Source organism: Hetaerina americana, unplaced genomic scaffold, assembly GCF_022747635.1.
Source record: "Hetaerina americana unplaced genomic scaffold, ioHetAmer1.1.p SCAF_5, whole genome shotgun sequence".
Lineage (NCBI taxonomy): Eukaryota > Metazoa > Arthropoda > Insecta > Odonata > Calopterygidae > Hetaerina > Hetaerina americana.
Window position 1 is genome coordinate 154,608 of NW_027287095.1, and position 15,393 is coordinate 170,000.

General features: G+C 35.1%; 1 protein-coding gene across 3 annotated transcripts in view; it reads left to right on the forward strand.

The window, feature by feature from the left end:
• LOC139694373 (probable phosphorylase b kinase regulatory subunit beta) overlaps nucleotides 1–15,393 on the forward strand; it is a 65,250-nt gene that overhangs the window by 24,554 nt on the left and 25,303 nt on the right. For 2 of the 3 annotated variants that reach the window (XM_071592878.1, XM_071592880.1), the window contains one exon: nucleotides 4,673–4,687. The exons of the other annotated variant lie outside the window; for it this stretch is intronic. In XM_071592878.1, coding sequence (XP_071448979.1) covers nucleotides 4,673–4,687 — 15 coding nt within the window. The remainder of the gene's footprint in view (nucleotides 1–4,672; nucleotides 4,688–15,393) is intronic. 3 annotated transcript variants of the gene reach the window in all.

The window sequence follows — 15,393 nt, forward strand, 5'->3', positions numbered from 1 at the left end:
ACTTCATCTTTTTGGGTCTGGGTCGTACTCAAAGACCCATGTCTTTTCACCAGTAACCACGTTATCTAAAAATTTTGGGCCACATTCTCTAACTCTCCAAGAGATCATGAGAGATCGCCACAGGAGCAGCCTTTTTATCTTCTAACAGCACTTTGAAGACCATATTGTCACACTCCTTTCTCATAGCTAAATCTTCTCTTAAGAATGCAATGCACTGTGGTTTTTTGGAATATTACACTCTTCTGCTATCATTCTGACACTTGGGTGTCAATCAGAACTGAGCATGTCTCTCGCATATAGGACATTTGCATTGCACTCTGTCATCGACAGACGTCCAGGGCATTCCTTGTCCTCAGCATCCTCTCTAGCCTCCTGGAACGTTACCAGCAGAAAACCATTCCTTGGGATATTGCTTCATCTCTGTAAGCATCTTTAACCATGATCATGGTTGCCAAACTCCCCAATCAATGTTATTGTTCATCATTGCTCCATGGAATGTGGCATGGTGACTTCGTGACACGATCCTCGAAGAGGGGTCCAGTCTAGCAGTGAGCCACATGCTGTGATGGCCCGCAGACCACTGACACAGCTTGTGTTGCTTTTCCAAGACCTTCTATCACCTTTCACGCCACAAATTGCTCCACTCCAGCTGTCCACGTCAGCAGAAAAGAAATCATTCCTCTTATTTTTGGGACATACCCTGTTTCACAATGCTGTTACATTAGTGTTACATTAATGTTCATTTTTAATTTGTTTATCATATATAAGTTTTAAAAATCTGGAAAATCCTCATAAATCTGACCATAGGTGATCTGGGGAAGCAAAATTATTCGGTAATTTCTTGTGATAAATATTTTCTCTTAACAATGAAAGTGCATTCACCAAAAGAGAAACTTTTAATGACTAAATAATATCTCAGGTTAAAATTTTTAATACACTGCTCCCATCCTTCAATTTAGCATTGATTTATATTATGGAAATAATGCAATGATAAATACATCTTGCCTAAGTAGTGGGTTGTGGATGCTAAGACCATTGCATCCAATCATGATTATCAGGAATACACCATTAATGAAAATTAACCTTTTTCTTTAATTATACAAATGTAAATCAATCTCTTGAAAAGTATGTCTTTCTGTCATTTATTCTTTTATTTTACTCGGAAACAAATTTTTGGGTTTACATAATGTTTTGTTAAAATACACTGATATGTATAATTTTTAAAACATTAAAATACACTTTTTAAGTATTTTTTCTGACATGAATTTTACTGAAACCTCACCTTTCATAATTTTCCACAGGTCTCCTGAAAATTGTAAATTCAAGTTTTAATGTGTTTCTAATTATAGTGGAATCTTGATATAATGAGTATGACACCATTAGAGATGGGATTGTATTAGGTATGGGTAGGATGTTTGAGAATGGATTAAAGGCGGAGAGAAACCTGACATTGCCATTAGCCTACTGTAAACAATAGGCTCCAAAAGGTCCACAATTTAATATAACATCCAACAAATGGCACACTCACTTGTTCTCTCCCCACAGCATCCAAGTGGGGATCAGGATACCACTGGAAAATCCTGCCAACACCAGGGTTTAAACCTAGACCCTCGGTGTTTGAAGCCAGTGCATTAGCTACTGTACAATCCCTATCCTCAGTACCCTTTATTTTTGCTTATGTTAACTTGTCAGTTCTGGAGTTTGTTCGCAAAAAGTCTTCCATGCTAATTTTTGTTGATTTCACATTAGCAGGTGTAGGTGGTAGGTAATTTTGCACTGGGAAATATGATTAGAAACATCATGCCGTAAGAACTATTTAAACATGTATTTGCAAGTTAAGAAGTAAAATTAAAAAGGGCAAATTAAAATTTTCAGTCCTAGCATTGATAGATTCTATTATAAACCCATTCTAAGATGTGATCTGTAATCTCTAGACAATGAAAATCCATTTGTGTGATATCAAACTAGTCTAGTCACCAAGATTGACCTCCAAAACTTGGGCATATTATTACAATATGACAATGAATGTCTCTGATTATCCTGCAATCATAATAGTTTGTGATAATTATTATTGATTTCCCAATTGATATCCTTATATTTATGGTCTAAAATATTCATATTGCTGGCTATAATATTCTGAAAAATCTTAGGAATCAGCGAATTGGTGATTATGATATCACCGTCAGTAACAATGATGTTCAATGTAGCCAGTGGTTTTGTAGGGGCTGTGGGCTCTTATTATATCATGGTTCCACTTTATTGACAGTAAAAGACCGTCGGCTTAGAACTGCTTATAGCTAGAATTTTTATGATATTTCAAATTACAAGATTGGTCCCAGAAGTACCCGACTCAACAAAGAAAAAACAAATATTTTGGAAAAAAATGTATTAATTTTTCAATATAATCTCCTTTCAGCTCTAAACACTTTTCCCAGCCATGTTCAATAAGTTCGATACCTTTTTTATAGTAAGAACTGTCTTACTCCTCGAAATAGCCATTAACTGCTGAAATCACTTCTTCACGATTGGAAAATCTTTAACCACCAAGCCAATTTTTTCAATTTTGCACACAGAAAATTATGCGAGGGGGCTAAATCTGGTGAATAGGGTGCATGAGGTAGCAATTCAAACTATAATTCATGAATTTTGGCCATCGCAATATTGGATTTGTGAGCTGGTGCATTGGCTTAATGGAACAACACTTGCTTCTTAACCAAATGCTGCTGTTTTTGCTTGATTTCATCGCTCAAACATTGCAATAAGTTTGCTTAAAACTCGCCATTGACAGTTTTTCCTTTCAAGATAGTCAATGAAAATTATCCCAAAAAACCGACGCCATGACCTTGCCTGCTGATGAAATGGTCTTTGCCTTCTTTGGAGGCAGTTCTCCCTTTTGAATCCATTGTTTTGATTGTTCTTTTATCTCGGGTGTGAAGTAATGGAGCCATGTTTCATCCATGGTTATGGAAAGGCACAAAAATTCTGCTTTGTTGCTGTGAAACTTTGCTAAACACTCAATAGAAGCATCTTCTCGAGACTGGTTTTGCACGAGTGTGAGCAAACACGGCACCCTTCTTGCACACAGCTTTCTCCTGTCCAAATTTTCAGTTAATATGCAATGCAGCGCTTTTTTTGTAAAGCCTACCTTGTCTGCTAGCTTGTGCATTTTCAGTCGATGATCATCCAGTATCACTTTGTGGATTTTCTTCACCGTTTCTGAAGTCGTCACCTCATTTGGTCGACCAATGCGATGCTCGTCTTGACAGCTCGTATGGCCTCGTTTAAACTCTGCTACCCAATATTTTAATGTTGTAAGCAAAGGAGCAGACTCACCCAGAGTAGAATCCAGTTCAGCTTTTATATTGGTCGGGCTAAGGCCTTCAAATAAAAGTATTCTATCACATAACGATGACTAATTTTCTCCATTTTTACAAATTCACTGAAAGCGGTCATTATTAATGGCTGCCAAACAAATACTTAACAACGTAGCTTCTTCAAACTTGAAACATATGCTTTATAATATCTAAAGCAGTGATATTTTTCAAACTACTACCACCATCTCTAGGTCAGGCCGAGTACTTACGGGACCAACCTTGTAAGAAAAATGGGAATGGTGAAGTTTTGCCATTGTCTATCTTGAAGAAATAAATTTTAATTAGACTCCTATTGTACAATTTGTTTGTGGTATTTACTTTGTTTGTAATATAATAGAATTCGGTGATGCCATTCAAATTTCTTTTTTTGTCCAATTGATGATACCTTTTCATGTGAAAATATTTAATGGGCAATTCTTTGGAATATATCATATATTTAAATAAGACTCAGGGTTTACTGCGTTTTTTTTACAGAACGTTGACTGCATCAATATGATATGTTAACATAAAGAATTTTTTTGCCACGGTTTTATTTTAATTAGCATCAAAATATTATTCTGCATGTGTTCTAACAAAACAATGAACAGCAATGAAGATTCTCAGAAACCATGGGAATGGCACTTCCCAAATTTTAAAGTTCATAAATATTGATACAATTGTATTATATTGATTTCATTTTTCAACAAATAGAGCAATGAAAATAACTTGCTTAATATAAATGTTTAATTTAAAAGGGAAGAACAATAAATATGAATGGTAGCACCATAAAATTAAAATCCAATTCATTTGGAAATTGTTTTTTTATTTATTGTCCATCTATGTTACCAAGTAATTTTGCCAGAGTTTATTTCCTTTTCTGTTATAGTGGTTACGTTAATCATAGTTGAGATATTTTTCAATTATTATGCTCTACACGTGTAATATTTAAAAAATGTTATGAATGTGTGGATCAACTATCAACCAATCATTCCTTGAAAAAATATTAGTGATACTTGCATCAATTTTCACCACAATAAAATTTTTAACATGTATAAATTATCTATTAATGACCTCATTAATATGTATCATAATTTCTAATGTGGTTATTTGATAAAAACTTAAATTTCAATTGTGTAACTAAAATGGGCTACATTTTTATTTAATTTTGAATTCATACTTACTTCAAGGTTTCCAAAAGATGCATGGAATCTTGAAATCCAGATTTATTAAAATTCAAACTTTTATGATAAATTTTGTATGATGGTGATCCTTCTCACTCTGACTAACGTCCTCTCTCCTTTTATAATGCCATACAACAGGCCAAGACTATGGCAGTAAGTACCTAAATTTTGTAACCAATTGTAAAAGCTTAAGAATAGCATGAAGCTGCTCTCGTGTTTGGCCACTGGAGTTTAGAAATCACTGCTGCTTGAGTTAACACAGTATGGTTTTGCGCATGATGAAGTACTGTTTATTTTAAGTTGAACCATTGTAGTAACTCAATACCTTAGCCCTCACAATTTCCACCATGTTGATAAATATCACAGTTATGAATTTTTTATTATGTTTATTAAATTACTATGTGTAATAATAATTTTCTGAATTTGGCTTAAATGTCCAAAATATTCCTTGTGAAATCCTTTTCCATTATTCTGGTAGTGACATGGTTTTCTGAAAAGCTGGTCATCTTTTTTGAGCTTTTTCTGATAGCTTTCTAGGGATAATAAATCGACTATCGTCGCGGTTCTCAGTTATTGATGTTAGTTGGTGGAGAAAATATGTGGAAAAAGTTTGCAGCAATGCCAAAGATATTATTCAGCAATGTGTAGATATAGAAAGGGAATGCTATTTGGATGACTTGAGTCCTGGGATATCAAATATGTTGAGAGTAAATAAGGACACTGAGAAATGAAGGAAAGCAAAGAAATTGCAGTGGATAGTATTCAATTTGTTACCTAATGATCTGTTAGACCTGGCTGGCCTTAAATGCTTTCCAAAACTAAGTTCAGGGCTACCCCAATGCCATATACGAGGGTCATCCGGAAAGTAGTACCCGTTCGTGCCGCATGAAGTGCTGACGACGCGAGTAGCCGCTGGACGAGGTCAGATAGCTTCAGTGGCTTGTCTGCCTTCTCTGAGCCAAGTTGCGTGACGCTAGCATTGCCTGTGTTGTTTCTGTGATTGTTTACAATGTTTAAAAAAATTGAGAACGCCGCCAGTTGTGAAGTGAGGGCAGTGATTAAATTCCTCAATGCAAGAAACGTTCGCCCATGTGATATTCATCGCCAATTAAAGGAGGTGTATGGAGACAATGTAATGGACGAGTCGTCTGTTCGGCGGTGGTGTCGCAACTTCAACATGGGGAGGGGGAACACACACGACGATGAGCGTTCGGGGAGACCGTCTGTCATTACAGACCAACTGGTGAGCTCAGTTGACGAATTCGTGAGGAACGATCGGCGCGTCACAATTGATGACATCTGTGAGCATTTTCCCAATGTTTCTCGAACAATTGTTCATGAAATTGTTAAACACCATCTGCATTATGCAAAAATTTGTGCAAGATGGGTCCCTCGCGTATCTCAATGAGCTGGCGGCGAAGGACTATGCAGCAGGAATACAGAAACTTGTCACACGTTATGACAAATGCCTTAATTTGCTTGGAGATTATGTTGAGAAGTAGTTTAAAGTATCCTCTTTCAAATAAAATTTTTTATGTTTGTTAATATTTACTTTTGTGTCTTTATTTCACGAACGGGTACTACTTTCCGGATGACCCTCGTACATATGTGTATCAGACTAGCCAATAGCTGGACAGCCTGGCATAAAATATTTTCGGGTGCAGAGCAGTCTGTGATTGACAGCTTGTCAGATTATCTTCTAGGAAATGCTCATAACTTGCTTTCATCATTTTTCATTGTGTCAGGGAATCGGCTGTTTTTAGCTACATTATGCTCTTTTTTTTGTTGGTAAACTCTAGTGGGTTATATCCATAAGCATTTAGATAATTGAAAATTTATCAGCATATTCAATTTGCAAGATTAGTTATCATTTTTTTCTTTGCATATATTTTCTATCATATAATTTGTTTCTATTTCAACTTTTATGGGCCACAATATTCTAAGTGATGAAAGGCATTGTTTAGCCCTATGTTATGGTTTACGGATGCTCTTTATGAAGGTATGAGCATCATAAAGTTATGATCTGTCAAATTAGAATTAACTAATTATAATTAAATTATTGATGTAGAATGAAGTTATGAAAAAGATTATATTAATAATGGCAAATGATTTCTCGATTTCCTCTACTCTTGTCTGTTACATTAAAAAAAATCAAAGTGACCTGCTTATTTAGTTTTTAAAAAACATAGCCCTCCTTTATGGATAAAAAAATTAGAAAAATGGCCACAAATTTCATTGAATGAAAGGATTTCATCATTAAGAAATATATTACTCCATAGAGGTGCAGTATTAGAAAGACCACACATTATCAGATTTTGGCCAGTTGTTGTGGTGGTAATTGTGTTTTTCATCAATTTAAATAATTACCTAATAATAATTACTTGGGCTGTGTTCTGCTCCTTGTTTAACAGGTTGGTCGCTCATTTAGGAAAATGGCTGGTTTTTTTCAAAAAGTCAATTGATATATAGAGAACAAATGTTTTAAGAGAGTTATGTTAGGGGCCGAAGGTAGACATGAATGGAGTCAAATAACATAGTAATTCAGTAAGATGAAAGCTTTTAAAGCATTCATTTCTCAATCAACCAAGGGAAACTTCCTGGTTATTTCACATTCACAGATTAAAGGCGATTATGAGGGAAGAGTATTATTCGGTAAAAAATGAAGTCCTCAGGATTAAAATGAAAAATTTTAAATGCAAGTGCTTTAATCTTAGCTCAGAGGTAGTTACAGTGAAAGTGTAACAATATCAGTATTTGCCAGAACATATTTAGAATAAAAATAGATGTAGTGGTAAGGAATTAGAAAAAAACTGTATTTGTAAAAAGTAATATCGTAAGTAAGAGTATGATAATCTGGATACTTAAATAGATATTAAAATGATTAGCAAAACAGCCATTGTGAAGCTTAGTTTTATGGCTTAGAAACCTGTGTTTTAAGTTTGGAGAGTGAATAGAAATTTTAAACCTTTAAGATACTTATGAAAATATATTGAAAAAGTGACCTCAGTACGGAAGGAGATAAAAATATTTTCATAGTTTGCAAAGATAAGAAGCTGATGGTAAAATTTTGGAAAAAAAGATATAGTAGATGAAACACTGAGGTAGAAGTAAGTTAAAGGATGTGATAAAAAGGGGATTTATAGAATTAAAACTTCAAACAATGCAAAGGACAATAAAATTCTATCAGAAGCTGAAGAAGTTGGTAGAGGAGAAGAAACATTTGAAAACTTGTCACATTACTTAAACTTTATTTTTATATGATAAACACACAAAGTACATGTGCAGGTCACAAGTCTCACAAATAATGAGCAATCTGAAAAGAGAACAATGTTCATCTAATATTGGAATCACAATGCAAGAAATAAGTTGCACTTAGGTAAAATATTCTATCACCGTTTTGTATTATTTCACAGCACATTTTTGTGCCAAAACTATCCATGATCCATCTTAATGTGGTGAAATATGTTTGATAGTAGTTTGATCCAAGATTTTGAGGAATGTAATCTTGAGTTACTAATTATGTCACTATAAATAGGGTCAGTAAATATAAGATCCCAAAGACTGGCGATATGGGATAATGACATATTAATGAGATAATGTTATGGATGGGGGCAGCCAAGTAACTGTTAACAGTATCATTGTGTTGTATTTTGTTTTACAATGGTACACACAAGGTTTTCATTTCATTTCACTAGCATGTTTGTGTATTTTTATGTAATGGTTATATTTATTATCTTCATGAAGAAATTGAGAAAATTTAAGGAGCAGCATAGGTGCATCAAATGTTGTCACAAAAAAAGAAATAATATGTTCAAGACCTAGAATGAGCCTTAAATATTTGCCAGCGGGCTGTTATCAATTGCTAAAAAATGCCATTCTAGTGGTGCCCAGCCTTACCCTCTTCCAGCCGACACTCCTTGTCACTTCTTTCTGTTCCCCAATTTGAAAACTTGCTCAAGACACAGTGATTTGAAGGCAACAACTTCCAAAGACACTTTCAGGATTATGAGATTTGGTCTCTGTAAAAACTCACTCATGAACTATTTTCTAGGGCTCGAATCCTAAACTGTCAGAACCTATTAAACCTCACCAATGTACTTTATGATAAGATTAAGTACCAAGACCATTGTAAATTTGAATTTTGTAATTGCTGCATAATTTTATTAGGGTTTCCAGCCTGTCTTCCATTGTGCCAAATTTTCAGCTGCTTGAATTTTAATGAAAAAGGTGTTATGCTTATAACAAATAACAATTTTTTTAAATGACTTATGCAGCATATAATTATTTGCTGATGTGTTAGTCTATTGCTGTGAATTTTTGAATGAGTTTCTAGCATGTTTTTCCTTAATGAGTAATTTTGGTGCACAAATGTTGTTTTCTCAAATAATAATTTTTGTGAAAAAAGCCTTAATAGAGAGTAAATAGAAATATATTAAACAGAGTAGTAGGGTAGTTTCTTTAAAAATTGTAATTGTCTGAGAGGAATATGTTAAAGCCATCGATAATAAATCTTAAGCTATTCCTCTAAAAGCCACTTTAAATTAACTTGAAAATAAACTCTCAATCTTTTGTTAAAAAATAGTTTTCTCCTTCCCCATTATTTGTGTTGAATGTAGAAGTTGAAACATAGATGTCGCGCAACACCTACTGCTAATTCATTTCAATGTTTTTAAAAATTGGAAGCTACCCTATTATGATGTACTCTGTAGTAAATGCCAAATATGGAGTGAGAGCATCTTAAGAAATAAGATTGAGGCATTGAGAATCTGACCACATTTACTTATGTTGATGCATGGCATACTGATCACTTAGGTGGACTTGGTCAGTGGGTCTGTCAGTTCATTGAAAAAAATCACCCAGATGACGTTAAGAAAAAGGTTTCCACATATGAGTACAGATGTTGAAAGAATCAATAAGTGCAAACTTTTTTGATGATTTCTTTATGCATAGCATATGCATTGTATTTTTTATTCATGTATTTTCTCCCAGATTACTGAAGACTTTAGTATATAAAAAGGGTATATGCAATCAATGTTGACCTATGAAAAATCAAAATGGTATTATATATTGAGCTTCAGGATATTTATTTTGGTGCAGTTTTCTCTAAGGATCCAAGTATATATTGCCTGTTCATTAGGGTATGCTTAGTATATCTGTTATTTTCGGCATTTGGATAATTTAATAATTATTTATTGTGATATAATAGTCAGTGTGATGTTTTGCATAAATTTGAATATTTTTGAGATACATTGTAGGTGTTTTGGTAACCTAAGATTTCTTAATTGATAGGTCAGTGACATTGATGAAGTAAAAGTAAAAGATTTAACTTAATATGCAATATAATATTTTAATAGCTAAAGCACACATCTAAGACTTTCATTACTCTAGTTTAGTATTGTATGTAATCATATCAAGTTTATTAGTTGATTGATTTCGGTGATTTCATTTTAATACCCATAGTGCTTTTAATTTAATCTCTTAATGGAAAAGTGAATTTCCAGGTATGATTTTGATTATTCATTCATATTTGGATTATACTTTTCTTTGAAGCATCTCAGGAGCAGTAAGTTCCCTGTCATGCTGGATACAACAATTTGTTAAAATATGGAGTATTGTTTAAATTATGTTAATCATGGATTCCCTCTTATTGATGTTCACCTCAAATTCCCTACATCAATTAGTCACTTCATCAACAAGGGGAAAGAACATTCTTGATCTACTAGCTACAAATATACCCAAAAGGTCTTAAATGTAGAAGTTATTGATGGAATCATTAATCACTGGGCTGTAAACGCTAAATTTTCTCTAAGCATAGAGAAAGTTAATGAACCTAAGAGAAAGGTTTATTTATTCAATAAAGCTGGCTATGATGGCTTAAAATGTGAGTTAAAACTTTCCTTTCTTAGATGTTACAAATTAAGCAAAACTAGGAGTGTCGAGGATACTTGGAATAATTTTCTTGCAATAACACGTTCAGCAACACAGAGATTCATACCTAGTAAATATATAAAACAGAATAAGGAACCCCGTTGGTACAACTCTTGAAGTACAGTAATCCCCAAGATGGCAAAGGGTGTGCCATGCCAGAATGAAAAATGTGGTTAAAGATTCCTCTCCTGATAAAATCAACAAAAACCATACAGAATTACAAAGCATCTAGGTCCACTGCCAAGAAGGCCTTCTGGAAGGCACTGAATTAGGTGAACATCGAAACGATTACCAAAAGATGTTTTGGTCCTACATCAGGGAAGTGTAGGGAAAAAGGTCCACCGTTAACTCATTGAATAACGAATAGGGGGATAAAGTAACGAGTAGTTCAGATAAAGCCAACATATTAAACTCATTCTTCCTCAGTTTTTTCAACATATGGCCACAGAATATACCAAAGAACCTTCCAAAAACATTTCAGCAGCCAATGCAAGCAATCGACTTTTCCACCCGTGGAATAGAGTTACTCCTCAAAAACATTGACCCCAGCAAAATCTCCGTGACCTGTTGAGATACCGGTGCACGTGTATTAAGAACTGTCATCTGAAATTTGCCCTTCTCTTGATGTATTATTTAAGAAATCATTAGCAGAAGAAAGAGTGCCAAACAGCTGGAAGGTAGCTTCTGAAATGCCCGTATTTAAAAATGGAGACTGGGAGGACCCCAGTAATAATAGGCCAATATCGCTCACCTCCATCTCCTGTAAGATTCTTGAGCACATCATTGTTAGTTCCATAATGAGCTACCTAGATATCCAAGATATATTGAGTAATAACCAACGTGGCTTCCGTAAGGGTAGATCCTGCGACACTCAACTGGCACTTATTTGTTCATGATATAATGAACTCCTGTGAAAGTAATATTCCAGTTGATGCAATATGCCTAGATTTTAAAAAAGCTTTCGGTAAAGTCCCTCATTGCAAGTTATTCGCGAAGTTGGAAACTTATGGAATACACGATAATATTATATGCTGGATTAGACAAGTCTTAAGAGATTGTGTTCAAACAGTCATCCTGGACGATGCATCATCCGATGCTGTCAAGGTCACGGCAGGTCTACCACAAGGATGTGTCATAGGCCCCCTCTTATTCCTTATTTACATAAATGACCTCAGTACCGTGGTTAATAGCAGGCTCTGTCTTTTGCTGACGATGCAGTACTTTATGGGAACATTCAAAGTCGTTATGACAGAGTCGCATTAGCTAATGACCTAGATGCAATTCAGAATTTGTGCGACACATGGCAATTGGAATTAAATTTGAAAAAATGCATAGTAATGCATTTTTGGGAAAAGAGTAATTCTCACTATTTAGTTAAAAAGTGAAACAAACCGAAATCGTGAGGTTAGATTCCTTTAAATACTTGGGTGTAACAATTACTCACGATCTGTCCTGAGGAAAGCACATACAGGAAATATGCGGTGCGGTGCTAATAAAAAATTGGGATTTGTAAAAACAGTGCTAGGTAAATGCGACATAAAAGTGAAGGAACGATATTTTCTTGCCCTAGTCAGGCCCCACCTAGAGTATGCTGCCAGTATATGGGATCCTCATGAGATAAATTTGATTTCGGAATTAGATCGAGTTCAGCGGAGGGGGGCTGGATTTGTCAAAAATTGTTATGACCAACGCAGTAGCGTAACTACTTTGTTGGAAAATTTAGGCTGGGATTCCCTTACACAGTGGCGTTTACAATATAAATTAAACTTATTAAAAACATTTAAAGATGGGTCCTTTTCCGATGACATCAAGAACATAATACAACCCCAAACATATTACGGGCCAAGGGATAACGAATATAAGATTAGAGAGATTGACTGCAAGACTGACAGGTTTTAAATGTCATTTTATCCAAGAACGATAAGAGACCAGAATGCTTGTCGTCAAAATCCCCCTGTAGGCATTTCGACACAAAAAGTATTAACCTACAAGGTAGGGACTGTGCGTGGTTTTATATATATATATATATTTTTTTTAGGTTCCCCCCCACCTTTCTCCACCCATTTGAAAAACCCCAATCCCCTCATCCCTTACCCTTTCCTCCTGGTGCTGCACCCCCTGCCACACACCTTTTTGGTGACTCGCAGGTTATTGATGCAGATTTAGATTACTAATTCATCATTAAAATGTGTATCATTGTGTGCTCTATTCCCCCCCCCCCCGGTCATATTTTTCACATTCATGTAAGCCCCGTAAGATTACTGCCTAGGACTCTCATTAGTTATTATTTTGAAAAATCTTGAATGAGTATTATTAGTAGAGGTTAATATATATCAGCACGTATGAAAGCACATCAAGATCATGTCTAAAGGCTTATTTTAATATTGGGAGAAAAATATGTTCTAATATGATGTAAGTAAGAAAACTGGTAGTTACACAACTCGAAAAATGAGAAAATTTTCTTTATTTTCACTAACATCATTACATGCAGGCATTTACCAAAGGGTGAGATTTCCCCTCAGTGTAGTAGTGACCTAATACTCAAATTCTATGTAATTTAAGGTTATGTTTTTATGTTAAAATGTGTAAAATTTGCAAATACACTAATCTAAATATCTACGAGGGTCATCCGGAAAGTAGTACCCGTTCGTGAAATAAAGACACAAAAGTAAATATTAACAAACATAAAAAATTTTATTTGAAAGAGGATACTTTAAACTACTTCTCAACATAATCTCCAAGCAAATTAAGGCATTTGTCATAACGTGTGACAAGTTTCTGTATTCCTGCTGCATAGTCCTTCGCCGCCAGCTCATTGAGATACGCGAGGGACCCATCTTGCACAAATTTTTGCATAATGCAGATGGTGTTTAACAATTTCATGAACAATTGTTCGAGAAACATTGGGAAAATGCTCACAGATGTCATCAATTGTGACGCGCCGATCGTTCCTCACGAATTCGTCAACTGAGCTCACCAGTTGGTCTGTAATGACAGACGGTCTCTCCGAACGCTCATCGTCGTGTGTGTTCCCCCTCCCCATGTTGAAGTTGCGACACCACCGCCGAACAGACGACTCGTCCATTACATTGTCTCCATACACCTCCTTTAATTGGCGATGAATATCACATGGGCGAACGTTTCTTGCATTGAGGAATTTAATCACTGCCCTCACTTCACAACTGGCGGCGTTCTCAATTTTTTTAAACATTGTAAACAATCACAGAAACAACACAGGCAATGCTAGCGTCACGCAACTTGGCTCAGAGAAGGCAGACAAGCCACTGAAGCTATCTGACCTCGTCCAGCGGCTACTCGCGTCGTCAGCACTTCATGCGGCACGAACGGGTACTACTTTCCGGATGACCCTCGTATTTGTAAATCTTGTAATAATAGCAATTCTTTGACTCTTCATTATTATGCTGCCTTTGGAGTAATCAATACTTAGGCCTTTTTATTTTATTCTGCTTTCTCCCTGGAAAGAATGAAGTTTCATTGAGTTCATATGTCCAGGTACTCTTGAGATCATGTATAGTGTAGTAACCATTTATGATTCCATGGATAGGTGGTTGGGTGAGACACTAGGTGCTTTTCAAATGCAGTCACTGTCCTAATGCAGATAGAGGTGCAATCAGTGCTTGAATTAAGTGAGCTTTTCTCTGTATTTAGTACTTAATTGATGTGTCAAAATAACTTTGCTGACTAGCACAGTATTAGATTTGCATTTGCTCAAATCATGGGTCCTGGCCCTTTTTCCAATTTCTTTTATACCCATGTTCATTGCACCACATGTTATATGGTCAATACAATTGTAAAAATTGCTTATGAGATTATAAGTAGGTGTATATGAAATTTTCTGTCTTTGCAACAGGTAGAAACCAGGTGATGGAAAATATTCCCGCCGGTTCTCAAATATTTTTTTCTCTAATAATCACTTGCCTTAAGTGGTAAGGTGTACAGTAGAGGTGATCAATAAAAACTTTTTTCATATCATGTTTAGGTTGTGGCCTGAAAATTTATCTTTATGGGCCAATAGAACATAGGAATATTTTTGGGACTTGTAGTCAAACATCTTCAGGTTTTTCCTAGCAGTTGAAATTTCAAAGTTTAAGTTACATAATTTGCCCGCCAGTGCACTTATGCATGCTGAGGATGCAACCCCTTTTAATATACCATATGCCATTAAAAGGCAGTACACATATTGCTGAATTTGAAATTTTAAATATTATTTAACTAAAATCTGGTGCTTTCACGGTGTAAGTGCTTGAGGAAGTTTTCTTGGTCTTCCACTGGGTCAGGGGTTCCATATTGGCTGACGTTTTGATGCTTGACTTGTGCAAATGTCGGCCATCATGGAACCCCTGACCCTGTTGAAGACCCAAGGAAACTTCATCATTATTAAACTAGATGCTGAAGCAGCTAGCAATTAACTTTATCCATAAAATTTCACTCGCAACAACTGGTGTAACATACCATTAGTATAAGCAACATTTTTCAGGTCAAACTTTTATATGAAGGGCTAAGATGTGTGCGTAAGGGTGTTCTTTATATTTCATTTTTTTACCGTGAAACAATTGCAAACAGGTGCAAAGCTTAAATAAAAATTTAATATCAATTAGATTAAAGTAAGGTTTATGCTTTAAATTTTAACGTTTGTTCTACAAGTAATTTCAGAGAGAGTATTTAGGATAGAGGGAATGAAGACGGAAACTTTTCTGATAATGTGACATATCCTGTAATTTTGGTAAGCACCTTTTGGATTGTAAATTAATGAATGATTTTATCTCTGATTTTACAATTAGGAAGACAAGGATGTAAGTTGAATGTTTTGAACTGATTGATATCATGAAAATTTAAAAGGACTTTTTCTTGAATTTCCACATCTTTGCTGCATGTTCTCAATTACTTTTCATTTCTTTTTATTTGAGATT